The sequence below is a fragment of the Trichomonas vaginalis genome, chromosome IV (genome assembly GCF_026262505.1).
Source record: "Trichomonas vaginalis G3 chromosome IV, whole genome shotgun sequence".
In the NCBI taxonomy this organism is placed as follows: domain Eukaryota; phylum Parabasalia; order Trichomonadida; family Trichomonadidae; genus Trichomonas; species Trichomonas vaginalis.
The window spans coordinates 33,176,763-33,202,196 of record NC_067206.1 but is presented as its reverse complement, the minus strand read 5'-3'; the positions used below and the strand labels follow the sequence as shown (position 1 = coordinate 33,202,196).

Sequence of the window (25,434 nt, the reverse complement as noted above, 5' to 3'; positions counted from 1 at the left end):
AAAAATATCTATTTACTTCATTATTCTCACTCTTCTTCTTGGCATTCGTGGTGGAAGTTGTTTCTTGACATTTTCAATGAACTGTACATTCTCTTTTGTCTCAACTTCTTTCACTGGCGGGTCAGGGTTCTTTGACTCGGTTTGTTTTTCAATGAAATTCACGAACTTTGCAATAAGCTCTTGGTTCGTTATTGAAAGTACATCTGGCTTCTTTTCTTCTGGTTCTATTGGTGGCTCAGTTTGAACAGAAGGTTTTATATGGGCTTCGCCCTCGGTGCCATGCACCTTAATGTTGTCGCTCTCTGTATTCGCTAATGGAACCTTTCTTTTTCTTACGTATATTTTACCATCTTTACTCTGACTTACGTAATAGAAAGGATGTTGTATTCCTCTTGCGTCATTTAATATAATAGACTCTCGCTCTGATTTTGACAAGCTCATTTTACATCGGTTAAAGTTTTAATTTTATTTTTATCTGCAGTCAAATGACTCAGACAAGCCCTACGGACAAGACCCAAGGGGTCATAGATGTTGAAGCATTGAAGAAAGAAATTCGTGAGCAAATTTTATCCGAACTGAAGGAACAAAAACAAGAACAAAAGCCAGAGAGACCAAAGAGAAAACTTAGTGAAAAACAACTTGCTGCATTAGCTGCTGGAAGACAAAAGAACCCACGTTTGCTGGCGAAGAAAGCTAGAGAAGAAGCTGAAGCAAAAGCTAAAGAAGCTGAAGCAAAGCTAAGAAGCTGAAGCAAAGAAAGAGTAAATGGTTTATTTTTATCCGAATTAAATGTATAGACAAATACCTTTATCTGTTGCGTTCAGTAGTGAAAACCCTGACGTCAAAATAAAGGGGAACAGAGTAACGTTTAAGTTTCCAACAGACTGGATTGTGAACATAAATGAAGAGAAGTACATTGGCATAACATCTATGTATATAACACGTGCTTTCAGAAAGGTTGACTTTATACTTCAAGTCGAGATAGAAAATGACGAACAGTCTTTAAGCGCCCAAAACATTCACATATACAAATACTTTAAAGACGATACAACATTGCAACAATGTATGATTTCATTTAATGAAATGTTCGAGAAAAAGTTCAACATTGAAGTACAAACTTTACAGCCTTTACGTGAGTTTCTTGCACAACTGAAAGAAGAAGGTAGTCAGCCACAACTTATAGACTTTCATTATGAATTTAATGAAAATGAAGATGGAACACATGACTGTCAGTTTGTTGTATTCTCACCATTCAATGAAGTCGCTAAAGAGAAAGAAAATCCATTACGTATAAGATTTCAAATCTCTGAACCAAGTGATGATTTCATGAATGTTTTCAATTATGATGCAATGCTTCTGAGGAAAAATGAATTTTCAAAGATTGTAACACCTGGCATTTGGGATAGAAAGCAAGCTATATTATATTCAAACTTAAGTAAGGGAGTTGAAAATGAGTTCATTGGTTATACAAGAACTTCACCACTTCCTAACCCTAAATACTATAAATTAACTGGCTTCAATCGTGAGTTTTGGATAGACATGTTCTCCACTCATGACCATAACTGCCCAGTGTTCTTACCTCCAGACCATAAGGACTGTCTCTATATTGAAGCACAACTCTTAAACTCTACCATCGCAGTATTGTAAATGACCACATGGGCTTCGCCCTTGCCGCTAGCGGCTTATTTTTATCATGAATGGTCTCACTGCTGACAAAAATAAATGACCTCATTATTTTTCTCATTCATGACCTCAGAACTTAAGCTTTCTTATGAATGAAGTCTTAGTCTGAATAGAAAAGTTAAACTTCTCTTCAAATGCAGGTGTAGCAGACTTACATAAGTCGAATGCAATCTCTTGACCGTCATAAAGTGCTTTATATAACTTCATAACACTGAACTCAGAGTCTTTGTCATATGTTCCAACAGGTATGTGAATGTTCTTATCTTCATTGTAATAGCATTGTATAGCTTCAGGAAACATTTCATTTGCTGTTAAAGCAAGGACGTCTTGTTTGACACCTTTGCAACGTGCATGGAATGCAACTTCATTTAAATCGTTAGTGAGTAAGTCTATGTAGGTCTTCTTTCCACAAAATATTGACTTGTATGCTAAACTTTGTTTTCCAGGTGTTATTTCTGCGAGGTCAGAATGAAATTGACCAAGGTTCTTTCCTATAAGTTCTCTACCGTATCTCTTCTGAAATTCCTGAGCTAACAGTGGGATGTCTTCATTGATAATATGCATGCTATCACAGTCCTGGTAGAAGATTTGAAGTCCCATATCTTCTGCAGTACAGAATACTTCATTCATAATACGTTTTGACATAGATAGAATATTAACACCAAGTGGACAGAAGTTAAAGTGTCTGCAAATGCTTTTCGTTAGCTTGAAAATAGTTTTATCTGAACCATCCAAACCTTCGAACTTCACTATATGGTTGTAGTTTCTGATGGCATATCTTATAGCATCTTTGTCATTTACTATGGTTATTTTTGACTCAATAGGAGATAGAATAGTTTTGCCATAAATACTGTTCAGAATGAGCTTTATATTTTCTTGCAAAGGATTTCCTTCTTTCTTATACTTTAACCTTAACTCAAACAACTTCTTTACTTCATCTCTTATTCTAATATCTCTGTTTCCATCGTAATAGTATCCTTGCAACACTTCACATTTGACACCTTGATATTTTATGAGGTCTTGTAATGTTATATGGTCAACATACATTAAACAGCAAGTGTTTGAACTTCTGGGAACGTTAAGTTCTGGATTTAGTTCAGGGTCACAAACTATTAAAGGAAAGTGTCTATGTATTCCAATCTCTGTTATCTTAATGAGAACAAAGAAGCCAGACATAAACTTTTCACCAATGGGTTCCTTTTGGTCGTCATCGAATAAATGTCTCATGAGATACTCTGTGCTTAACATTTCTTTCTTCATAACCTTTGGAATACCTTCTAAAGTATAAAGTCTTGCTATAGCTGATGGATATAATGAAACAGCGTCGAAATCAGCAATGAGTTTCTTTTCGCTCTTTTGTTTAATGTTATCTGACAGCATACATCTTCCACCTTGAATACAGCGTGAAATAAATTCTCTTGGTTTATTTGAGAGGTCATATAAGTTTCCATTCGGGAAGTATACTCTGTTCTCAAACAATTTGTTAGCAATAGAACAAATACTAACGTAGTCATAAACGTTTAAATCAAATTCTTTCAATATGTCATTGCGGAACTTAACAAAACCTTCTCTTAAAATTCTTACATCTTGTTTGCAGTAAAACGTGCTATACTTTTCTAAGTCAAAATGGTTCTCATCTATTCTGCAACCTTTGATGGAATCTATGTTTTTCATGAATGTATCCGCATCCCGGATAAACTTACATGCTTTAGAAATGACACCAGTTCTGTTGTCATTTGCTAACAAAACACTGCTGTAGTAGTTATATGGAAATACTTCTTTCGGTCCTGTTTGTAAGTTAAACATAGCAGGAAATAGTTTAAGCTTCTTATTTATAACACTGTAAGAGTCTTTTATAATAATTGCCCTTCCTTTATATAAGCCAGTTATTTGCATTGTTCGTGAACCTTTAATGATGGGAGTTCCTTTCACTTCTGTCATGTGTCTTAAGATGAAGTTTATATCATAACTGAGGTTATGGAAATATATTAAACTCTTGTCAGGAAGTCGTTCCAAAAATTCTGTTGCACAGTTCTGACCCCAAATGCTTTCACTCACTGAACCATCTTCACTGTCATAACATATGTTAAAAGCTTTATGAAAGCCGTCTGTGCTACACTCAAAGTCAGCAAAGAAAACGTGCTCAGGAATGAACTTGCACTTATTTTTATTTACTTCTTTTGACTCGGCTTTCTTCTTCAGTTGTACACAATACTTTGGAGCATATGTCAAATCTTTAAATGGTGCAAGGTTCTGTTTATATAAGTCAGTCGTATATGTGAAAAGTTCTCCATAAGAAATAGGTTCGAAATATTTGCACTCCCACAATGTTTTCATAACATCCCATAACGGTGTTGTTCTATCATAACGAACTACATATTTGTTCTCTCTCTTTGTATAAATCTTCATCTGTTTCTCAATGTTCATTCCACCACACTCCTTCAAGATTTCTATAGTTGCGAATGAAATATGTTGTCATTGGTAATCTTTCGTTTAGCATGTAGTGGTCTTCAACAAGAAGTAAGTCAATAGTTCTAACAGTTTCACATTCTTTTGGTATGTATCTCTTTATTTCATTATGTCTTGAGTCATTGAAATAACCAATGGTAACATTAAATGCTATACCTGTTGCGTCAGAAATTTCTTGTACTTTACTTTGAGGAAAATCTCTAACTCTAATAACTTCACGCCTGTGGTCAATAGTCTCTCCATCTACTCCAGCCTGAATGCAAGCATAAACGAAACAATTGTCTTCTGTCATAAGTGTTGCAGTTCTTTTGTTCAGTTCATTGAAGATTTGGTAGCGTTCAAGATTTATAGGTAATGTGCAAAGATACTTCCAGAACTGACCGCTTCTCTTCTTATAAAACTTCTTTTCACCATTATCTTTCCAAAAGCTTTCTATAAGTGCTGGGTTTCCTGTTTGCTTAAGAGCTTCCAAAATGGCTTTCTGGTCATTTGTCAGTGTGCTTTCATCTCTATATGGTCTCTTTTTTGGTTTGCCTTTCTTTACATCTGACATCGTTAAGCCTTCATATTCTGTTAAATCATACATCTTTATTTCAGTAAGATTCTTTATGTTTGTCAAGAAGAAGTCATAGTGCATTTCAACAATACCTGCAGCATTTGCTTCTATCTCTGATATAAAGTTCTCCTTCAAGAGCTGATGTAGTAATGTTCCAATATTATTGAGGTTTAACGTAGAACATTCATACTTTCCACCAAGTTTATAACATACCATCCATCTCTGTTGTGAGTTTATTTTAATTTTCTCTAAGAGTCTCATGAAAACCTTACCGAAATGTTTGTGTAAGTAGTCTCTGTTTGGTTCATCTAAAGCTTCGATGTTAAAGTCAATGAGTCTATTGCCTGACTTCACATTTCTCTTCCTATTCTCTTCATCTTTCTTTAACCATCTCTCACCTTCTTTTGGTTTGTCGTCAATGGAACGAATGACATCGTTAGCTTTGCGAACTTGTTCTATAGCACTTTTAAACATCTCTCTTCTCTGTTGTTTCAGTGTGTCGTCTCTCTTTCGTGTTTTACCAACGTTTGCATTTGTTATGTCATACATTTCTCTTCTTACTTCATGAGGTACAGCTCTTCTTGTTTCACCAACGTTTGAGTTCGTAAGTTCAAACATCTCTTGACGAACGTCATGAGAAAGAGCTTTACGAGTATGACCAACGTTCGCATTTGTTATGTCATACATTTCTCTTCTTACTTCATGAGGTACTGAACGTCTATGATATAAGTCAATAGCAACGTCATTTAAAGGAAATGCTCTTGCATGGACTTCGTCCTCGCCGCGTTGCGGCTTTATGAACTCATGAATTCTATCATAAGTTATTTCACCATTGTAGTCTTTAATGAAGTCAGCGAGTGCTTTTTTGTTTGTTGCATAATGCTTTGCAACATCTATATTAGCTTCTGTAAGAAGTTGTTTTATTTCCGAGTGTTCTAACTTAGACAACTTCCGATACATCTTTAGTAGGAAATAAAAAAAATATTTTTTGAAAAAATTAGATTAGATTTTTTTAAGTTATTTTTCAAAATAATTTAATATTTTTATTTTAATGAAACACATGCAAGATTGCAAGTTCTTTTCATACAATGCACTCGCTACTGCCATCAAGAATGAGTTCAATGGTGCTGCAAACGTTAATGTTATCTTTAACAAGAAGTTTGTGAAAGAATCTAAGTTTGGTCAGTATGTCAGACCATTAGCTATCGTCATTGACCGCAAACGTTATACTTCACAAGAGTTAGCAGTAGTTTTGAAACAAAAGAGTTTCTTCGTGAATGTCAAAGATACTCATTATACTGTCATAAAGAACTCTAACATTGACTTCTTCAGTATTGCTTTAAATCTTTCCGAACAGAAAGAATATAAGAAAGGTGAAACAAATGTGAAATATTATCCTTCATCTCTGAAGACAATAACGAACAAAGATGTTATACAAAAGTTCTTACCAAAGGTTGAAGAAGCTTCTATTGACATTGACGAAGGAAGTGAAATGGTTGAAGAAATAGACCCTGAAGCTATTTAAGCAAAAATATATTTTTGGTTAGTCTTCATATCGATATTTTACAACAATTCCCCAATGTATAAACTTTTCATACGCTTTTTCATACGCTTTATATACCTTCAGAAATTTTGCATAATCTTTAGAAGCATTTAGATATTGTTTAAATGCTTTGTATGTCTTCAGAAATTTTGCATAATCTTTTACATGTTGTTCGTTCTCTTCTTCTGTCATGAGTTCCGAATATTCTAAATTCATGTTCTTTCATATGAGATAAAATTTTATAAAAAAATAAAATTAGCTTAGATTTTTTTTATTCTTCCTCTTTGAAGTTATCGAAATATTCTGTTATTTTTTCCTTCAGTAATGTTAAGTCTTCTTTGAATGTAAGTATTGTGCAACCTTTGATGTCATAGTGTGTTTGAGGAAGAGTATTTTTGACAATTTCCTTTATTTGCTCATTCGGTGTCATTGAAATCGGTAAGTTTTCACGATAGAACCAGTTTCTGTCAGATTTATATATCTTAGCTAAGTCATAAAAACTCTTGTTGTTTCTTCTCACTAAATGCAACATAACCATATCTCTGTCTTCTTCTTTCTCCAACTCTTCAGTATATATCATATACTTATAACTCTTTTCCTTTCCTTTTGGTACTGAACGCGGTATTCTTTTCTGTATGCTTTTGTCTTTGGATTCAATGACTTCATCTTTTGCTTGAAGTTTCTTTTCCATCTCTCCACGTTCTGCTTTATATAGTTCATCTAACATCATGAAAATATAACAAGCATAACGAGGTGAAGCCCACATTGCTACAGCATTTACTAAAAGTCTATGAACATAATAACCTTTCAAACCAGGAGCCAAATTCTTGCGATTTTCGTACGGAATCTCTTCTCTCGGTTTTCCGAGGGAAGCAATCATATGAGGAAATTCTTCTAAAAGTTCTTTTGTCTGTTGGTTTTCAAACCAATGATATGCTTGCTTTGTAGAACGAAGAGCATTCATTATACTTTGCATTTGGTACATGTCATCTTTGACTGAACGAATGAGTCTCAATTGTTTGTTATACTGTATGTATTCGTATTCTTCATTTATGACTTCATGGACTATAACTGTTGTTGTGTTCTCTGATGTTGACATTACTGTCTTTACATACAAAATAAAAAATAAATAAAAATAAAACTAACTTTATTTTTTCTATCTTAAGGAAATTCATTATTTTTGTGCTGAATTCAATAAAAATATATTTTAGGGTAGAAGGTTAGATCTAACCCGATATCTACCCTCATTTCTACCCCAGTTATTTTATAAACGTTTTACATGGTAAACGTTATTTTTGGAATTTTGTGAAAACTCAACGGTTTGACACGTGCCCTAAAAATTATTTTACTCAGAATTTTGTTGCTGAATTCAATAAAAATATATTTTAGGGTAGAAGGTTAGATCTAACCCGATATCTACCCTCATTTCTACCCCAGTTATTTTATAAACGTTTCACATGATATACGTTATGAATTCGTGAAATTTTAAATATTTTTGTAGCTTCTATTTCTTCGCTGAGGATATCAAAAATTTTAACAAGGCCGAAAGTTTCTTTATACTTCTTCTTGACATCAGATAGAAGGAAATCGTCAGCAGTTGGATAGTTTTTGTTCAGAAATGCTAACATGTCCATTTTATCTTCTACCGGCTTCTCTGCCTCCCTCTTTAAATCTGCATAGTCGTTTCTCATTCTTTCTATCTCTTTTACTGAATAGTTATATTTCCTAATTGCTGCTTTACATTTCGAACACTGAGGATCCATTTTTTCGTTATATTCTGAAACCCTACCTGCTAAAACAACTAAGGCGTCAATGGTTTTCTTTAAATCTGAAGCAGTTGGTTTTATCTGTTCATGCCATACCTTACCTCTTCTATCTTTATCTCTTATCTGCCATACACATTTTGCAACTAATGAAACAAAGTTGTCGTATGTCTTAAACTCCCCGATTTATATATGTCAGAGATGTTCTTATATACCATGTCGCAATCTTTGTCCATAACTTTATGGTTGCAATGATATCCTAGAAACTCATAGTTTACTTTACGTATGAACTTCTTTATTTCTGCAGAATCACTAACTTTAACTTCAATTTCATCGAATTCAGGAATAGTGAGCTTTTGTTGTTGGATTTCAGGCAATTTGGGTAAATGGTCAATAATGTCCTGCATGTCATAAAGATATTCTTCATTTTCTTCATCCTGTGCGGTACAGTCTAAATTACTTGTTAAAAGTTCTTGCTTTATTCTTTGTATTTCTGTTACAAAACTATATGAAGAAGGAATGAAGTTTTTCATTTCTACTAACATTGACGTAGGATTCATGACGAACGAGTTTGGTGCTGTTGTTGTTTGAATTGTTGTTGTGCCAATTGTTGAAATCATATCTTTTATACAAAATAAAAAAAATAAATAAAAATAAAACTAACTTTATTTTTTCTGTCTTAAGGAAATTCATGAAAATTCAAGAGGGTAGAAATGAGGGTAGAAATGAGGTTAGATCTAACCATCTACCCTAAACATTATTTTTGGTGAATTCAATAAAAATAAATGGTTCATTTACTCACAATATTTTTGTACAAAACGACCCCAAACTTTTAACTTCTTTTCTGCAGCTTCTAATGCTATCTTAGCGAGTTCATATTCTCTAAATTCTCTCTTTAAATCTTCTTGTTTCCATTGGTCTAGTTCGTATGGAGAATCTCTATAACCATAACATATCTCACGTTCATGTTCTAATTGTTTTTCATGCATTTTTCTAACTTCTTCTTCAAACAAATGTTTTGCATTCTCTACTGTATCTTCGAGTTCTTCTTCATCTAATTTCTCATGAACTTTCTTGTCTATGGAGTCCATAATATCTTTGACATAAAATACATACTTTACAGAGCACCATTCAGCAACAAAATGAACGAGGTCAGGATGTATGTAAATACCTTTGAATTCATTTATAACACCCTTAGTAAGCTCATAAAATGCTTGTTTTGAGGTCGAGCCACTTTTGGCTCGACCGTATTCTTTCAACCAAAACTCAAGAATTTCCTGCATTTTAGCACTATTGAGAAATCTGTTTAAATGGTTTAACCTTCCCGCTTCTCTTGCCATCTTTGTTGCATTAATGTAACCATCCTTGTCTCTATGTAAGACTTCAATACCGTTATAAGTGCCTTTTGTGAATGTTTCGCCATTAGATTTGTTCGTGAATGTTTTTGCTTCGACTGACATTTCTGTTCTTACATACAAAATAAAAAAATAAATAAAAATAAAACTAACTTTATTTTTTCTATCTTAACGAAATTCATGAAAATTCAAGACCTTTGGGTCTCGCCGCTTAGCGGCAGAGGGTAGAAATGAGGGTAGAAATGAGGTTAGATATACCCATCTACCCTAAAAATTATTTTTGTTCATGGGCTATGCCCCGCCGCTTTGCGTCTTTATGTTAAAATAAATGGTACCATTAATGATATCATGACTGTTCTCGTTCATGTCTGATTTACATCTAATGAAAAAGTTTAGAAGAATTTTCTTATTCTTTCTGGCATGTTTTTATCTTTCCAGTACTCCCGCTCTAATGGTCCCAGATGAGTTGGTTTAGATTCTCTCAAGTTCTTAGATGGTATAACATCTTCAACGCCTTCCTCATATCTTACTTTATAAGTGTCATCGTTTATGATGTAGCCAAGTATTTCAATAACCACTCCTCGTTTTGCTTCGTCAATGGTTTCAGCAAGTTTGCCATTACTACTTTCGACTAATTTATGTCGAGGGTAAAATGCAATGGAGTCGTCAGCAGCTTTTATAAGATATCCATTACCTTGCGTAGAGTCTACGATATAATAATTTCGACTTAACCTTAAACGTTTCTTTGTCAACGGTTTGTCGTCAAGAACTACACGAACTTTTGTACCAGGAATGAGGGTAAATTGTGTTGAATTTCTGATATTTTGTGTTTGGCTTCGTTTCTTTTGTATATACTTTTCTTCTTGTTGTTGTGTCATTGAATTTGGTGTATGTCCTGTTGTAGAATGTGTTGAGGAATTATATATTTCGAGAAAATGTTTCATTGTTTCTTCGGTAAAGTCTCGCTCTTGATTTAAATCTCTGAGAGTCCTTATGAAGCGGTTTATGATGCCGAGTATGTTATGGTTATGGTCTTCGGTAGTGTAGTGAGTTATGTTATGCTTAATGAGAAATTCTGTGATTTCATTGCTGAGGTATGCACCGTCTTGGTCTGATGTTAAAGTACTTGGGTTATGTTCTGCTACAAACTTTTGTAAAACTCTTAACACTTCACGAGTTCCTTTATTTTTCATTGGATATGCATATGCTTTACGAGTGTTAACATTAATGAAGATGAGGAATGGTTTATGTCCTCCTTTTCTGCTTTGAATGAGAGTGTCAAATTGGTATGCGTCAGGAGTGTTGGAGTAAATTGGTAAAAAGTAGTCGTAAGGGTTTATTTTTGTTTGATGTACAACATTTTTGTCAAAGAACCTTTTCACTTCAGCTCTGTTAGTAAATCCCCAACTCTTTGCAGCTTCATTGAACTTCTTAAATGACCTCCATGGATGTTGTTCGAATACTTCTTTCAAGCTCATTTATGTAAAGTTAAAGATTTTATTCAAGACGGTAAGCCTTGACCCAAAGGGTCTAGGCTCAAGCGCGTTCATTGAACGCGGTACCATGCATAAACCGTCATAAATGGTGGCATATAATCTTCACCCGAGCCTGTTGGATTTGTTGTGAAAGTGTGTGAATGATTTCCTCCTGGTTCAGTTGGTCGAAAAGTCTTTTTTGCTGAATTGTTATAAGATGGAGATAAAACATCATTGCCAGCTTTATAGTCTGAGTTGTATAATGGGTGGTCTCTTAATGAGTGGCTATGGTCGCCAGAAAAGTTTGTAGTTCCTGTATGAGTGTGCGCAGGTAAGTTTGCTTCAGTAATTTTCTTCGAACCTCCTGTTTGCTTTGAAGAGTTAGCACAGTATAAGAATTTGTCTACAATCTGCTGCCATGTACCAAAACCTAAAACACTTGCTGGATTTGTTGAGTTCATTGACGTATAAATAGAGCCTATAGGATATAATGTTTGAAGTATTTCAGTCTTTAATGTTTGAAGCTCTGTTTTGTCTGCTTTCTTATCATATAAATCTTGAGCAGTGAATTTAACATTATTTTCATCATCCATGACATAAACATTTTTACAGCTAATTTCTTTCTTCGTTGTTATGTTTTCATTCGATGTTAAACCTTGTGGAAAGTTAGGAGGTTTATAATATAATGCATCCCCACCAGTTCCGCCAACCGTTCCTTCAATACTTTCTATAGCAACAGTTGAGAAGGAGTTATGTGTATGTTCTTTATCTGCTTTTTTATCTAACATTGCTGGTAGTTCATGTGTTTCAAAGTTTCTGACATGACCTTCAATGTTCATACATTTACTATTTAAGGAGTTTAGTGTATCTTTTACGCTTGTACTTGGATTCTCTAAAGGTGCACTTGAACCAAGGGTATAGTTCAATATTATGTCGTCTGCTCTAACAGTAGTGAAGGATTCATGTGTATGGTTCTTGTCAGCTTTACTATTTAATGTAGCTTGAAGTTCATTTATATCGGAGATATTGTGTTTATGAGATTTCAAAACTTTGTTCGTTGCGTCAAGTTCATCTTTGTCAGCTTTACTTTTAATAGCATCTTCAAAAGTTATTTTTGCCTTAACTCTCAATGTAAATCTTGGTTCAACTAATACACCGTTAACAAAGAAGTATGAAGCATAAATTTCATTGTTATAACCAAATGCTTCTGGTGCTTTACCTGTGTCATACTGTACAGTACAGTGTATGTCATAACCTTTAGCACGAATGAATTTATATCTTCTTTCATTAACATCTTCAGTGCTTATTTGTTCATCCTGTGTTAAATATCCATGGTAGTCCGTTATAATCTGTTCGTCTGAACTTATATAATGAACATGGTTTTTATCTGCTTTTTCGGCTAATTTCTCTTCTATCTCATTTATTTCAAGTTCATGCCTACCACCACCTCCCGAAGAAGTATTTTTCTTCAGCTCTTGAAGAACGTCCACTTCGCCATCTTTGGTGTCAATAATGAGACTTTGAGTTAAAACCTTTCCTGTCTTAATGGATGTTTGTAAAACTTCTTCTTCACCGTGTTCGGGGTCATGGTCGTCATCATATCTTGTGAAATCAGAGATGTTGTCATACATTAAGCATATCTGTCTCAAAAGTTCTGCTATTTGAAACTGGAACGAAAGATATACAGAACTTTCATCATCTCCTAAAGTCAAGTCTGCTTTCTTAAGTATTTCTTGAATGTATGCAATGAGAACAGAGTACCTTGGAAAATATTCGAACAATATTTCATTAGCTGTTGGTTTTGGTGGTTCTTCTGGAGTTTCTGTTGTTTCAGTTCCTTCTGTAGGTTCTGTTGGAGTTTCTGCATCTCTTGACTTCAATGCTCTTGCTCTCAAAGACCTAAATGTTAGAGCACCAGGTTTTACAAAGGACTTTATAAATGCTTTAATAGTTCCTGGTAAGTTATTGTTAGCATTAAGTAAGTTCCTTATGCTTCCATCATGTACGTCCATAGCACTATGTAAAAAATCTATACTTTTCTTGTAGTCAGCAATAGACTGACTGTGATTTTTTAAAGATTTGTCAATACCTTTAAGCCAATCTTCATGCATGTCTGATACTGAGCCAAGAATATCATTTGCTTCCTTTAGTGTATTTTGTGCTTCTCGTAAAGTATCCAATCCCGTACGTGCATTGTTTGCTATACGTCTTACAGTATCTATTTGACTCCTTGTTTCTTGCATCCAACCAGATAAAGTTTTAATAGTATCCGAACCATTTGAAATGAAGTTCAAAGCATTTTTAACGTCATCTAAAACTTCTTCACCAAGTACTGCCCATATCTTTCCGATTTGGTATTGAAGAACTCCATATGAAGCAGCTGTTAAACCAGTATTTATAAGGTTCCATATCCATGATTTAGCAGTTTTTCCATCCTTTCCATCTTCACCATCCAAACCGTTTTCGCCTTGAGGTCCTTGTATTCCTTGTGGTCCTTGAGGTCCGGTGTCACCCTTCTCTCCTTTCAGTTCATCTTTATGTTCGTTATAATATTCTAATGTCATAAGGTGTACATCATTACTGCTACCAGCAACGCCGAGAATTTGTTTCTCATTCATGACTAAATTCTTTAGGCATTTAATGTTGTCGTCAAATCGAAAGCTCTTTAACAATTCAATGAGAACATTTAATACTTTCACTAATGAGGCATCTACTGTAGAATTTATATATTGCACCGTTCCATCATTTATGATGGGAACCTTGCTTGTTGTAATGAATGGGTCATAAGTGTTAAAAGTATCGAAATCAATGACTTTTTTAGTTTTTCCATCGTCAATGACTAAATCATTGCCTTCAATGGTTAAAGTTGAGTTTTCGTTTACTAGTTCATGTGCTCTTCTTGCTTCATTTGTTTCATACGCATATGCAGCAATAGTCATATTTTAATGAGAATAAAATGTTGTTCTATTTGCAAAGTACAGACCCAAACGAATACGGGACAGTAAAGCTACAAACAAACTTAGGTCTTCAGAATGAAGCGCTTGCTTTCAGAGTTGTTGACTTCAATACTATCGCAACTTTTGTCATAACAGATGAAACAGATTTCATAGAGATTGAAATAGATGACAAAAGAAGTGTTATAACATTTCCTAACAGAGCTGGTATAGAATAGATAAAATTGCTGGAGTCATAGATACTCTCATAAATGAAGAAACTATTGACAACATAGATGTCGAACTCTCTTCTGAGGGAACATTGAAGTTCAGCAGCGAGAAAGAGTTTAAGATACCAAGAATGAGTCATAGAGTTCAATTGCTTCTGGGAGCATACCATATGACATTTCCTTTGAAAAGTGTTGACAAAACGATTGAGATGAAATCTGTTCCATACGTATGTTATGGTAATTGTTTATACATTGAGTCTAAAATAGCTAATGTCACAGGCATTTCAGGAGTTAATAGTAAAGGTTCAGTAGAATATAAATCCTTCTGTTATGCAGTCAATTCAATGTTCATTCCAAACGTTCCTGTCATAGCAACTCATTTAGGTAAATGGGTTCGCATTAGTCCTCATAATTTGAAAGACATGCAATTCAGACTTGTTGACTTTCAAGGAGAGCCTGTAGAACTGAAGGCACCAGTGCGAATGACTGTTGAAGTTGACTTTTTAGAAAATATTAAATGCAACAGCTTACAAGAGAACTCAGAGCTAAAAATATAAAGTATGAATGTTATGTATTAGGTCATGAACTTTGGTTGTTGCTGTTTGATGAAACAAATGAGTTAGTTATGTCAGTCAAGAGAACAGAAAAATATTGTGTTAGTGAAAACTGCACCAAGTCAATAAGATTAGGTTTGCATTATGAAGATGAGTTCGATACTGTTGAAGAAGTTTTGGATAGATATTACAAATTGCTAACTTGAAATTTTTTGACTGACGGCGCAAAGCGCCAAGACCGAAGGTCCTGACTGCTTTAATTTACTAAAACATATTTCAAACAAAGCTTATAGTCAGTAGATAGTTTTGTATACTCGTTCGAATATTTATACTTAAACTCAACTCCTGTAGTTCCTGGTGTTTCAATGATGCGGATGTTACCTATTTTCATGAATATTGGCGTTTGACCACAGCATTCGATTTCAGGGTCGAGATAGTCAATGACACATTGTTTCCCTGTTATTCGTATAACATTTTCAAGGTCCTCCTTTGTTAGAATTATTTGGTTCTTGCTTATAAGATTTGTCAAAAGCTTCTTATCGTCTTTGAGTAAATTGTTTGGTATAACTGAAGAAGGTAATGGTCTACGTTATCTGAAGGATTTGTTTGAACATTTGTGTAAGGGTTGTCGTTGGCTTCTCTTGAAAGAATTTGGTCCAGTGGTGGATACTCTAACTTAACATCTGATGTAGCGTTAGCGTTTGAAGCTGAGTTTAAATTCACCGACTTAAGTTCTGGTTCTTTTTCTTTCAAACACTCTGAACTATAGTTCTTTATGACAATATTGTTTGTCGTTCGTGAGTCAACATTTGATGTTGGTTCAATTGGAACATTAACGGCACCAGCTAAGATGGATTTGCTTCTCATTTCATATAGAATAAAAACCTTTTATATGTATGAAATGAACAATATACTCGACAAGGGTTTGAATGTAAAGCTAACGAATGAAAATATTGTTGAATTCACTGAGACAGGTGCTGTGTATAAAGATGTAGAACTACTGAACAAAAGAGCTAAGGGAAGAAGCAGGAACATGAACAAAGGGTGGAAGCCTATAAAAATTTATGTCAATGATGGCTCAGGAGGTTCAAACATAAAGTATGCAGAAAGTTATAGAGTTTATGCTCTCAAAGGTGAAAAGCCTTCATTTAAGAACAGCTATTCTAACGCATATCCTCAAAAGCTAACGGATGGGGAAGTGGATGATATGAATGACAGCAAAAATATTAACAGAAATGGCGACAGAGATGCATGGAATTTGTTTACCATCAGTCAATTGAAGGTTAAACTTTAAAACAATGTTGGTCGTTCCCATGGAATATTTTTGACTTTAATGGTATTAGTCATGATATGAATCTCAAGGTATGAACGAGGAGAGATGAGAGACTTATATGCTTCCCAAATTTCTTCAAAAGGTAATGTTATACCTGACTGTTTCCAAATGAGTTCAATATCATAACGTGAGAAACCTTGAAAGATAACGAAGTCAGTTATGAGACGTTTTATGTTTAAAGCTAAAAACCCCATGTTTGCATAAGTATTGCTACAGTTAAGTGGTAATGTCTGACTTTAGTAATGATGTTAGCTAATGGTGAGTCTGGTTTGACACTAAACCTTTTCCGGCGAAGTCGTCGCAAACGAGCAGAGTGTTTGAAGGATATTTTTTGAAGGGGTATTTTGAAAGTTTTGATAGAATGTAGTTTGTAAGTCGTTTCATATCGTAAACTCCTGAGTATGACGTAAGTGGTGTTTGTCAATAATTCTTTCCATCTCCTCAGAAGTCTTTTGCATTCCTGACTGTATAAATCAACGATGGCATAATATTTCCTCTTACGTCGAATGTAACGTTGAAGAAATTCAATGAGTTCACTGTCTGGAACTTTAACGACAGAGGCTTGAACTTTTGACATAAATGTTTTCGCTGTTGAGTCCATAGAGTCTGAAGTTGCTGATATAATGATTTGGTCATAGTAAGAGTCGTTTCCTAAACGCTCTGTTATGAGTATATGACGAATGAGGTTAAATGTCTTACCTGAACCCATCTTTCCACAATAGAAATACACACCATTTGAACAGAATCATAGTCTTACTGAAAGGAAGAATAAGAGAAGAGTTAAGTTTGTCTGTAGTTTCATTCATGTCTTCATCTACGTCATGTATTAAATGCTTCATTTTATCTCCATTAAAAATGCAAGTCAGAAATATTCAGAACATAGCACCGAGTCTAACTGACAAGAGTATAAAGATATACTATGAACACGTTATGATGAAACCAACCAAAATTCAAGAAAGTCAGTATACTTATGAATATCCAAGACACTGGGTAGAGTATGTAGGAGGTGAGAAAGCTATTGAAATCAGACAGGTTCGAAGTATTCCAGCAGGAAGAACAATATTATTGAAGAACTTTAATGTTTTGAGGTATAATGATGAAACAAAGAAGCAAGATAGTTTTCCTGTTGCTGTGTATGTGAACCTAGATACAGGAGATGACATGAAAGTTTTTACACAAAGCTTCAAACGGTAGTGAGAGAACAACTGACTGCGGAAGGACATCCATTACCTTCAGAAGTTACCATAGCATATAATTTTGAAACAAACTCAATAGATTTTAAAGTCGTCTCTGCAAAGAAGTCAGGTTTTACATTTAATGAAGCAGATGTATATTCGAATGAAAACTTCAAAGCTATTGCATGGTTAGATAATGACGATTGCTTTAAGAAAATATTTAAATTCAGTGACTCAAAGATGTCAATAGATGACCTTCGTGGAATGTTACCATCGACGTTTACAGTAGAAGGTTCAGCAGGATTGCTTACAAGATTGTCAATTGGTGGTATTTGGTCTCGTGAGAACATTGTTATAAAATCCAGTATAAGTGAATTTGCTGAAGAATCTATATTATGTCTTTCAAACTATATGTATTCGCCGCCGAAGCATTATAGTATAACAAACTTTGTCAGTAAGTTTAACATAAGACTTGTCGAACCTTCTTCAATGAAAGATGTTGTGCTACCTAAAGATGGAAAGGATGGACTCATTATTGAGATGATTTTAATAGCATATTAAATGAGCTTGTTCTTGAAGGTCATTCATGATGAAATAACTGTTGTAGAAGATGTTAGCAATTGTTCAGACATTTTGAAGCGTATAGATGATATAAGAAAGAAGTTAGATAGACCGCAAAGCGGTGAGGGCGAAGCCCGTGAGAACGCTTATGTTTCATTGACTTTCTCCAGTAACGAGAACTTTTATGAGATAATATTGAAGAGAGATGATTTTAATATGGTGTAAATGGTAGCTTGGGCAGCTTTAGGCGCAATGGGAACAAAAGCATTAGCATTTGGAGCAAAAGCACTTGGAGCTTATGACGCAGTAAATAAAATGAGTGGAGGAAGGGTTTCGAAAGACATTAGATGCAAATAAAGGAAGATTGGAGGCTGGGTTGCAAAGAAGTTAAGATTAAATAAAACAGGGCTCATAAATAAAGCATCCAATTTAGTTGCGACTGAGTCAGAAAATGCTTTAGGAAAGGACGATGAGTTTGCAAAACACGCAAAAGACTTTAATGACCAGATGAAAGGCGAAACAATGCATTTAAATAGAGTCGATGGAACTAAAGAAAATGTTTCTTCTCCACCAGTAGTTCTTCCGTATGGTCCCTATGGAATGTATGGAAACCCTTACGAAAGACCATTTGACCCATTGACTGGTGGAAGTAATTGGTATCATTACGGCCGAAGAAGAAAGACAGTCAAGTTGGAGACGGACGTAAAGAAAGCAACTAAAAAGAAACCAAGGAAGAGAGTTATAAAGCAATGAATTCAACAGGGTAGAAATGAGGTTAGAAATCGGGTTAGATCTAACCTTCTACCCTAAATTTATTTTTGTGCTATGTTTTCATACGTGTGAGGGTGGTGATATCATTTATTTTTAAGTTTATTTTTTAAAATTATTTTTTATTTTATTTTTATATAAATGACAGAACAAAAGCAACTCATACAAATCGAAAAATATAACAAACATACATTTAAACATTTATTCTTCCTTCCTGAGTATAACATGTTCTTTACACTTCATCCTAGACCAGTTGACTATACACTGACTGTTTATAAAGATTGTCATGGTAGTTTTATAAAAACTTATGATGATGAAGGTAAGTTAACAAGACTATGCATTTCAAAACTTGAGAAATTTTATGACTTCAAGTATGACTACAATAGAGTTAACATTGACGATGAAGATATAGAAGAAAATTTATGAGAACGTTTATTTTTTCATTAGTGAGTTCGTTAGTGAGGTGAAGTGGTTGGCGGCTTTGTAAATATTTAAGGTTAAGTTAGTTTTTGCGTTTGATTTGTAAAATATACGTTAACGGTTTTGTAAAGTGTCAAATTCACATATAATGGGTAAGGAGGCGCGCAGTGCCTCCGTACACTTGTTAGGTAATCTATCTATCTGTTTTTGTTATCTTCATACTCAAATACAACAAATACAAATAGATTTATTACGAAAAAACGTATAAAACAAATGATATATTTATTTCTAGACAAGTTGACGAACATGTAGCGCAACTGTATCGCTTTAGAGAACAGTTCTTCCAACACCTACTCATTCAGTGAAAGATTTAAGAAGAACTCTTACTCGACCTTAACTACCTACGCTTTGCTTGAACAATTCCCAACGAGGTTACTATAAGGTTGCAAGTCTTGTCAAAATGTAGTATGCAATACGTTGGGGAAAAATAAATATATACGAACAAACTACTACAGTCTAGCAACTAGTCTTTAAGTGTAATGTATTTTTGCTACAAAGAGCTCATAACGAAGTCAAATTTTGCAATTTGATGTCAAAACTAGCTAGTTGTTGAATCAAATAGCGTTGTGACTTTGTATACATCACGATCTTGTGGTATCAGAGCTGTACTGCTGCATACTAATTCAACTAAACATAAGCAAGATTGGGATTTCTATTCTCTGGGGTGCGAGGCTCGTCCAAAGTTCAAGCAGCTACAGTGTTTTGGATCACCTAAAGAACTTTGGGAATTCAGTTATTACGTAAATTTCTCAAGATGAACTTGAGAGCAGCGCAGTTATAACGAAAGTCGCTGATGAAAGGCAATGATTTCTTTCATGAATGATCTAACGTTAGCTTGAAATCAGGAAAAGAGACTATTGATGACTTACTTTCCATCGATGGTGCACAACAGCAGGGAGGGGATTGGTGGGTTTGGGGAATTTCGCTGAGGCACTAGTGTCCGGATTGTTCGTCAAATAGGTTTCCTTTCCTATAAAGAAATGACACTTTTTTGGCGGCTTATTGACTCAGAAAAATTTGAGAGTTAACGAATAATTTTGGCGCCAAAAATAATTTCTCTTAATTTATTAAATTTAATATACGCACATCCATAAGTTATGCTATTTTTTTCTATTTATTTTGTTCTAAAATTCTAAATATTTTTTTTTCATAACATAAAATATGATGTCTAGTCTTATTTACATAACAACATGCCTTAGAATAGTTTTTTTATTCTTTTTGTCACTTTAAATTAAGAATAAAAAGATAATTTAAATTGAATATTTGCGATTATTCTCACTAATGCTGCTTCCTCTTTTATTAGGTAGACAACAAAAAGTTAGCCTTGGACTCCCATATCAGATTTTTGATTGGTTGCGTATATAATGAGCTGGGATTGATAGACGAAAACCCAGTGAGAAAATTTTTGACGCCAATATAAACAATTGTTTAATTAGCAATAAAAATATCGTATTTTTGCATTTTATAAGTTGCTTAGCATTCATTATCTGTTATTTGAAAGTTTTTCCTGCCTGGACCCACAATTCACAGAGATTTAATGAGATTCGCGTCACTTTTTCCACCAAGGAGCATTCTGACAACTAACAAATTTTTTAGGTCACTGTACAAGCGAAATTGAGAATAACCAAGCTATATCTCCTTTGTATCTGCGTTAAAGCCTAGCGAAAAGTACATGTTTCAAATTCTGAATGATATGTGAATTCACATGACTATTGTGAATTCACATAGACAAGCTTGATTTGTTTAAATATTGGGTAAGAACAATTAGAGGAATAGGAGTAACTAGACGATAGCTGATTTGCAAATTCAATGTAAAACCATCATAATTGAATTAATTGTAATTTTTCTGACAGCAATACCTTTCAAAATTTTTTACATTTCAAACAAATCATTTTTCTTCTGGAATGTTGGACAAACTATTAACTCCTGTTAAGATAAACAAATGCATCGTACCAAATAGGTTCATGAAATCACCAACATACATGCATGACTGTGATGAAAATGGCTTTGCCATTCCAAAATACCAGAAATATTATAGAGATCTTGCAGATGGTAAGTTTGGACTCATTACTCTTGGATATTATGCAACACATAAGAAAACCAGAGCTCTTCCTGGTCAAGCCATCTTACACACTGACGCGCATGCAGAAGGTTGGCGTGAAACTATTGATTATATTCATTCAAAAGGTGCCAAAACAATCATGCAAATTGCAGATTGTCGTAACATCAAGACAAATGGCAAGTTTATGTCCCTTTCTGAAATTTCCGAGTCAATTGAACTTTTCGTGAATGCTGCTAAAAAAGCGCAAAATGTTGGAGCAGACGGAATTGAAATACACGCTGCACATGGATATTTACTCTCTTTATTCCTTTCTCCACTTACTAATACAAGAGAAGATTAATATGGCGGTAACAGAAAGAACAGATCTCGCATGCTCAAGGAATGTGTTGAAGCAATTCGCCGCGAGTGCGGCAAAGACTTCCTTATTGCAACAAAAATCAATTTTGATGATGGTTACAATGGAGGATTAGTTGCAGAAGAAGTTGCCAAAATATGTGGATCAACTAACGGAGTTGATCTATGGGAATATTCAAATACCCTGAAAGCTGTCAGGAACTCTTTGGATCCAAAAACTGCTCGTCCAGTTAAAGGTGGATGGCATATTAAAACACTTCCAATTCTAAGAAAAGGTACTGATGCAAAGATTGCAATTGTTGATAGCATTAGAAAAAAACACACATGATCAAAGGAATTGAACTTGGGGCTGACCTGATTTCTTTCGGACGCCCAACAATTGCAGATCCACATATGGTTCAACATCTCTTAGAAGGAAAACCAATCAAGTGCATTTCTTGCGATAAGTGTCGGCAACATCTTCTTGTTGAACCAGTTAAATGCTATGCATTTTGAGATGAAATAATAAAGAATTCATTTATTAAAATGGCTTCTTAGTACAATTTTATTCTTTCACTGCATCAGAATACTTTAATAAATACTAACAATGAAAATTATACACTCTTTTTGTCCAGATAATTTTCAGAACTTAGAAGATAGTCATAAGAAATAGTTGGCAATACGGATCACGATAGTTGAAATAAATTTGGATAAGATACATCCTATAAGAATGCATTCAATACCTTCTGAAACTCTCTTCATAAAAGCAATATATTATCATGAAAAGACACTGAAAAAGAAATCATAAATAGGGAAATTTGAGATTTTAGATTGTTTTTTGCAGATCCATTAGCAGGATCAATTGCCATTTTACCTTCATTATCCATTGCTTCTTTATTGGCACCAAAAGAAATAATATATTAACAGCTTCAAGTTGACCATTAATTGTAGCTTTCAAGAGTGGAGTATTTCCAAATTTATCATTTGCTTCTATATTGGCTCCAGTAGAGATAAGATATGTAACAACATCAAATCTGCCATAGTGTGATGCACTAATGAGTGGAGTATATTCATCATTTTTCTTTGCTTCTATGTTCGCTCCAACGGAAATCAGATATTTAACAATTTCTAGATGATTATTATTTGATGCTTTAAAGAGTGGAGTATTTCCAAGTTTATTCCCTGCTTCTTTATTAGCATCAACAGATATATGATATTTTACATCATCACGTTGACCATATCTTGATGCGCAAATGTGTGGTGTTTATCAGCACCAAAAGAGATAAGATATTTAACAACTTCAAGTTGACCAAAGTGTGATGCAATGATGAATGGATTACATTCTTCATTATTCTTTGTTTCTTTATCAGCTCCAATAGAAATAAGATATTTAACAACTTCAAGTTGAACTTTTTCTGAGGCTTTAATGAATATAGTAGATTTCCAATCATTCTTTGATTCTTTGTCACCGCCACATTCAATCAGATATTTAATAAGTTCTAGATTTCCGCATTGACTTGCAACATGAAGTACTTATATTTTGATCATTTTCGTACTAAATGATTTCTAAATAAATTGGCATTAGATACATCCTATAAGATTGCTCTCATTTTATGCAAATTATCCCGTTATGGATGCAATTTTTACCTTCTGAAACGATCTCAACAAAAGCAATATTTAATCATGAAAAAGCATGGAGAATGAAGTTGTTAATGCCTCATGTAACTCTCTATATATTAAAAAAAATGAATTGGAGGCAGAGTATCTAATCATATGTTTTTAATAATGATTGTAGACTTTAGTTTATGAAGATTTGGAAATGTTTACTAAAGTTTGCAAAAAAAGAGAAAGTTCATTAACTTCAGAAATACTTTTATTGATAATTGCAAATTCTGCTTGGCAATTACCAGTTGAAAAATGAATCAAATTGTTAGTAAATAGTTCTCTTGTATTAGTAGGTTCTACAGTATTTCTTTTAAATGTTGATGAAATCGAATTGTCAATGTAACAACTATCAACTGTTAATTGATCATTGTTAAGGATACCCTTACATTGCGTAGTTAGAAAGAGAATATGATATTGTCATGATTGCTAAAGTTTTAGGCTCCAGAAATGAATATACATCAAACTGAAACAATTGATAAATTGAATGAACTTTTGAGAGGTTCTCAAATAAAAAAAATTATCTAATTTTTTACAATATTACTATTATTTTATCCACATATGTATATATAGTAATTTGAGAAAACTTTTAGGAAAAAATAAGTTTAATAAAAATCTGAATTTTACTTGTTGTGGGATTGTTATTAATTGACACTCCAGACGTATTACTAATAGTTATGCGTATGCAATTAAAGTATTTCTGATGGACAAAATGTGAGATTTATATCAGATAATTCATTTCTACTATTAAGTTATTCATTTATGAGTTTGCACTTATTCGCACTAAATAAATAACTATTAAAAATTGTTTTAATTAATTGACACCATATAATAGAGTGAATTTTGTTTGATCAAACAACAATAGATGATAGATATAAAGCCAAGAAACTTGCTATTAATATGCTCTACTTGCTATTTCAATGTAAGTATGATATTTTCTAAATGTTTCGTTCAGATAACTTAGATATATTAGTCAAAATTTGAAATTTTAATAGCACATATATTAAAAATAATTATTATTCATAAAAGATTAATGAAATAGTAAAAAAAATCAATCAAATTATAAAAATACAACATTTAGAAGAATTCTTATTATCCTTCAAAAAGTCAGTATTTCTGCTGTAATTTTCTACAACATTGTAGTTATTGCACTTTGTCTATGGATTTGTATATATGTTATATATAAATTATATATCTAAACTGCCCATAAGTGCAATTTTTATATAAATTGTTTATTTCTTTAACAATTTCATATGAAATATGCTTTTTTAAGCGTATCAAAGCTGTGTTCTTAATGTGCATGGATATATCAAGAAAAATGTCGAAAAAAAAGTGAATTCACAAATTCACTGAATTTTCACCGTTTTTTGAATTTTGCTACAGCACTAATATTAAATAATACTAAAATCTTCTGTCTTTGTAAAAGAATAAATTCTGACAAAAAGTGCTCGTTTAAATTTAATGATCATCTGTATGACTAAGTGGTAAAAAGTGTTTATGACCAAAAAAGGGTTACATGCTTAGTCTATTTTTCTGACAGGATACTCTAGATTTACATGATCTCTATTTCATATCTCCGTTTTTAGATTCTTCGACAGATTTTATGATAGAAAACCAAGATTAACAAATTTCCGGCATGTTAATGAAGAAATCTGCAGCTACCCTCAATATTATTTCAATAATCAGTATCGTTTCTCTTACAATTTATTTTTTTCTCAATAATTTAACAAGAAATAACAATACACACTTGGTTTTACGTATAAAAGCTAAGTGTCGAACTTAATCAACTTTACTTACTTAGCAAATGAATATTTTTGTGGTTGCGAGTTCTGAATGCTGAAGTTTTAGATTTCTCTATAAATGATATCATTGCACTTACAATGTTGTTCCAGCCTATCGCATAAATCATAGAAAATCCAAAAAAAAAAATAATATAAAGAAAATTCATGTCATGAAGTTCAAAAAATACCGTGTAACATTAAAATTTGTTATGCATAATACATTTTAGCTATTATTGATTTTTTTTAATTTTCGAGAAATTGAATGGTGAGTCCGATAGAGAAATTTTTAAAAATCCTAGTGCCTCATAGAAGTAATTTCCCTCGTCTCCCATACTTCCAAATGTATGCATATGACATAAACTTTTATGCATTACACAAGTGGCCAATAATATCTATAGAGTAAAAAATTAGAAATTTAATTTTTTATATGATAGTTATATTTCAGATTTGCGAGCGTAACTTTTTTCTCCATGGCATACTTGTTTTAAGAGCAAATGATCAAAATCGTCCTTCAATTATTGAAGGAGCTGATATCTTTTGAAAATTGAATTGAAAGGGTATTCAATTTTCAAATTTCCTCTCAATTTTGGAAACATATCAACTCTATGAATTAACAATTATGTGCCTTCACAGTTTATCAGTCATATAAGGTGCTTATAAAGAAAAAAGTTACGCTCGCAAAATATGTTTTTATATAGATTTCACATAAAATAATTAT

At 33.4% G+C, this 25,434-nt stretch overlaps 13 protein-coding genes and 3 pseudogenes across 16 annotated transcripts, besides 2 other annotated features; 8 read left to right on the top strand and 8 right to left on the bottom strand.

The window, feature by feature from the left end:
• Window positions 1-18,997: part of a mobile genetic element that runs on past the window's edge.
• TVAGG3_0213120 (uncharacterized protein) lies at window positions 13-441 on the bottom strand (the record flags this gene model as incomplete). Its single annotated transcript, XM_051226722.1, has 1 exon — window positions 13-441. One exon carries the CDS (start codon window positions 439-441, stop codon window positions 13-15), a length of 429 nt encoding a protein of 142 aa, XP_051111708.1.
• On the top strand, window positions 579-762 carry TVAGG3_0213110 (annotated as a pseudogene). Its single transcript has one exon. A coding segment is annotated over exon 1 (184 nt).
• On the top strand, window positions 790-1,647 carry TVAGG3_0213100 (uncharacterized protein; the record flags this gene model as incomplete). Its single annotated transcript, XM_001323427.1, has 1 exon — window positions 790-1,647. One exon carries the CDS (start codon window positions 790-792, stop codon window positions 1,645-1,647), a length of 858 nt encoding a protein of 285 aa, XP_001323462.1.
• TVAGG3_0213090 lies at window positions 1,753-5,668 on the bottom strand (annotated as a pseudogene). The gene has a single exon. A coding segment is annotated over exon 1 (3,916 nt).
• TVAGG3_0213080 (uncharacterized protein) lies at window positions 5,760-6,233 on the top strand (the record flags this gene model as incomplete). The annotated part of the gene is made up of 1 exon (XM_051226721.1): window positions 5,760-6,233. One exon carries the CDS (start codon window positions 5,760-5,762, stop codon window positions 6,231-6,233), a length of 474 nt encoding a protein of 157 aa, XP_051111707.1.
• TVAGG3_0213070 (uncharacterized protein) lies at window positions 6,523-6,978 on the bottom strand (the record flags this gene model as incomplete). The annotated part of the gene is made up of 1 exon (XM_051226720.1): window positions 6,523-6,978. One exon carries the CDS (start codon window positions 6,976-6,978, stop codon window positions 6,523-6,525), a length of 456 nt encoding a protein of 151 aa, XP_051111706.1.
• TVAGG3_0213060 (organellar and viral DNA polymerase type B) lies at window positions 7,694-8,014 on the bottom strand (the record flags this gene model as incomplete). The annotated part of the gene is made up of 1 exon (XM_001323428.1): window positions 7,694-8,014. The coding sequence occupies one exon, from the start codon at window positions 8,012-8,014 to the stop codon at window positions 7,694-7,696; it is 321 nt and encodes a 106-aa protein (XP_001323463.1).
• TVAGG3_0213050 (organellar and viral DNA polymerase type B) lies at window positions 8,161-8,634 on the bottom strand (the record flags this gene model as incomplete). The annotated part of the gene is made up of 1 exon (XM_001323429.1): window positions 8,161-8,634. One exon carries the CDS (start codon window positions 8,632-8,634, stop codon window positions 8,161-8,163), a length of 474 nt encoding a protein of 157 aa, XP_001323464.1.
• On the bottom strand, window positions 8,809-9,474 carry TVAGG3_0213040 (uncharacterized protein; the record flags this gene model as incomplete). The annotated part of the gene is made up of 1 exon (XM_051226719.1): window positions 8,809-9,474. One exon carries the CDS (start codon window positions 9,472-9,474, stop codon window positions 8,809-8,811), a length of 666 nt encoding a protein of 221 aa, XP_051111705.1.
• TVAGG3_0213030 (integrase core domain containing protein family) lies at window positions 9,762-10,847 on the bottom strand (the record flags this gene model as incomplete). Its single annotated transcript, XM_051226718.1, has 1 exon — window positions 9,762-10,847. The coding sequence occupies one exon, from the start codon at window positions 10,845-10,847 to the stop codon at window positions 9,762-9,764; it is 1,086 nt and encodes a 361-aa protein (XP_051111704.1).
• On the bottom strand, window positions 10,916-13,783 carry TVAGG3_0213020 (organellar and viral DNA polymerase type B; the record flags this gene model as incomplete). The annotated part of the gene is made up of 1 exon (XM_051226717.1): window positions 10,916-13,783. One exon carries the CDS (start codon window positions 13,781-13,783, stop codon window positions 10,916-10,918), a length of 2,868 nt encoding a protein of 955 aa, XP_051111703.1.
• TVAGG3_0213010 (uncharacterized protein) lies at window positions 14,217-14,564 on the top strand (the record flags this gene model as incomplete). Its single annotated transcript, XM_051226716.1, has 1 exon — window positions 14,217-14,564. The coding sequence occupies one exon, from the start codon at window positions 14,217-14,219 to the stop codon at window positions 14,562-14,564; it is 348 nt and encodes a 115-aa protein (XP_051111702.1).
• Window positions 15,454-15,855, top strand: TVAGG3_0213000 (uncharacterized protein; the record flags this gene model as incomplete). Its single annotated transcript, XM_051226715.1, has 1 exon — window positions 15,454-15,855. One exon carries the CDS (start codon window positions 15,454-15,456, stop codon window positions 15,853-15,855), a length of 402 nt encoding a protein of 133 aa, XP_051111701.1.
• Window positions 16,750-17,630, top strand: TVAGG3_0212990 (annotated as a pseudogene). The gene has a single exon. A coding segment is annotated over exon 1 (881 nt).
• Window positions 18,358-18,997: a terminal%2Cinverted (terminal inverted repeat of Maverick-1C transposon ID:TVAGG3_0212980).
• A 1,785-nt stretch (window positions 18,998-20,782) lies between these two features.
• On the top strand, window positions 20,783-21,280 carry TVAGG3_0212970 (FMN binding; the record flags this gene model as incomplete). The annotated part of the gene is made up of 1 exon (XM_001323433.1): window positions 20,783-21,280. One exon carries the CDS (start codon window positions 20,783-20,785, stop codon window positions 21,278-21,280), a length of 498 nt encoding a protein of 165 aa, XP_001323468.1.
• A 30-nt stretch (window positions 21,281-21,310) lies between these two features.
• Window positions 21,311-21,622, top strand: TVAGG3_0212960 (FMN binding; the record flags this gene model as incomplete). Its single annotated transcript, XM_001323434.1, has 1 exon — window positions 21,311-21,622. The coding sequence occupies one exon, from the start codon at window positions 21,311-21,313 to the stop codon at window positions 21,620-21,622; it is 312 nt and encodes a 103-aa protein (XP_001323469.1).
• Between the last annotated feature and the right edge of the window lie 3,812 nt (window positions 21,623-25,434).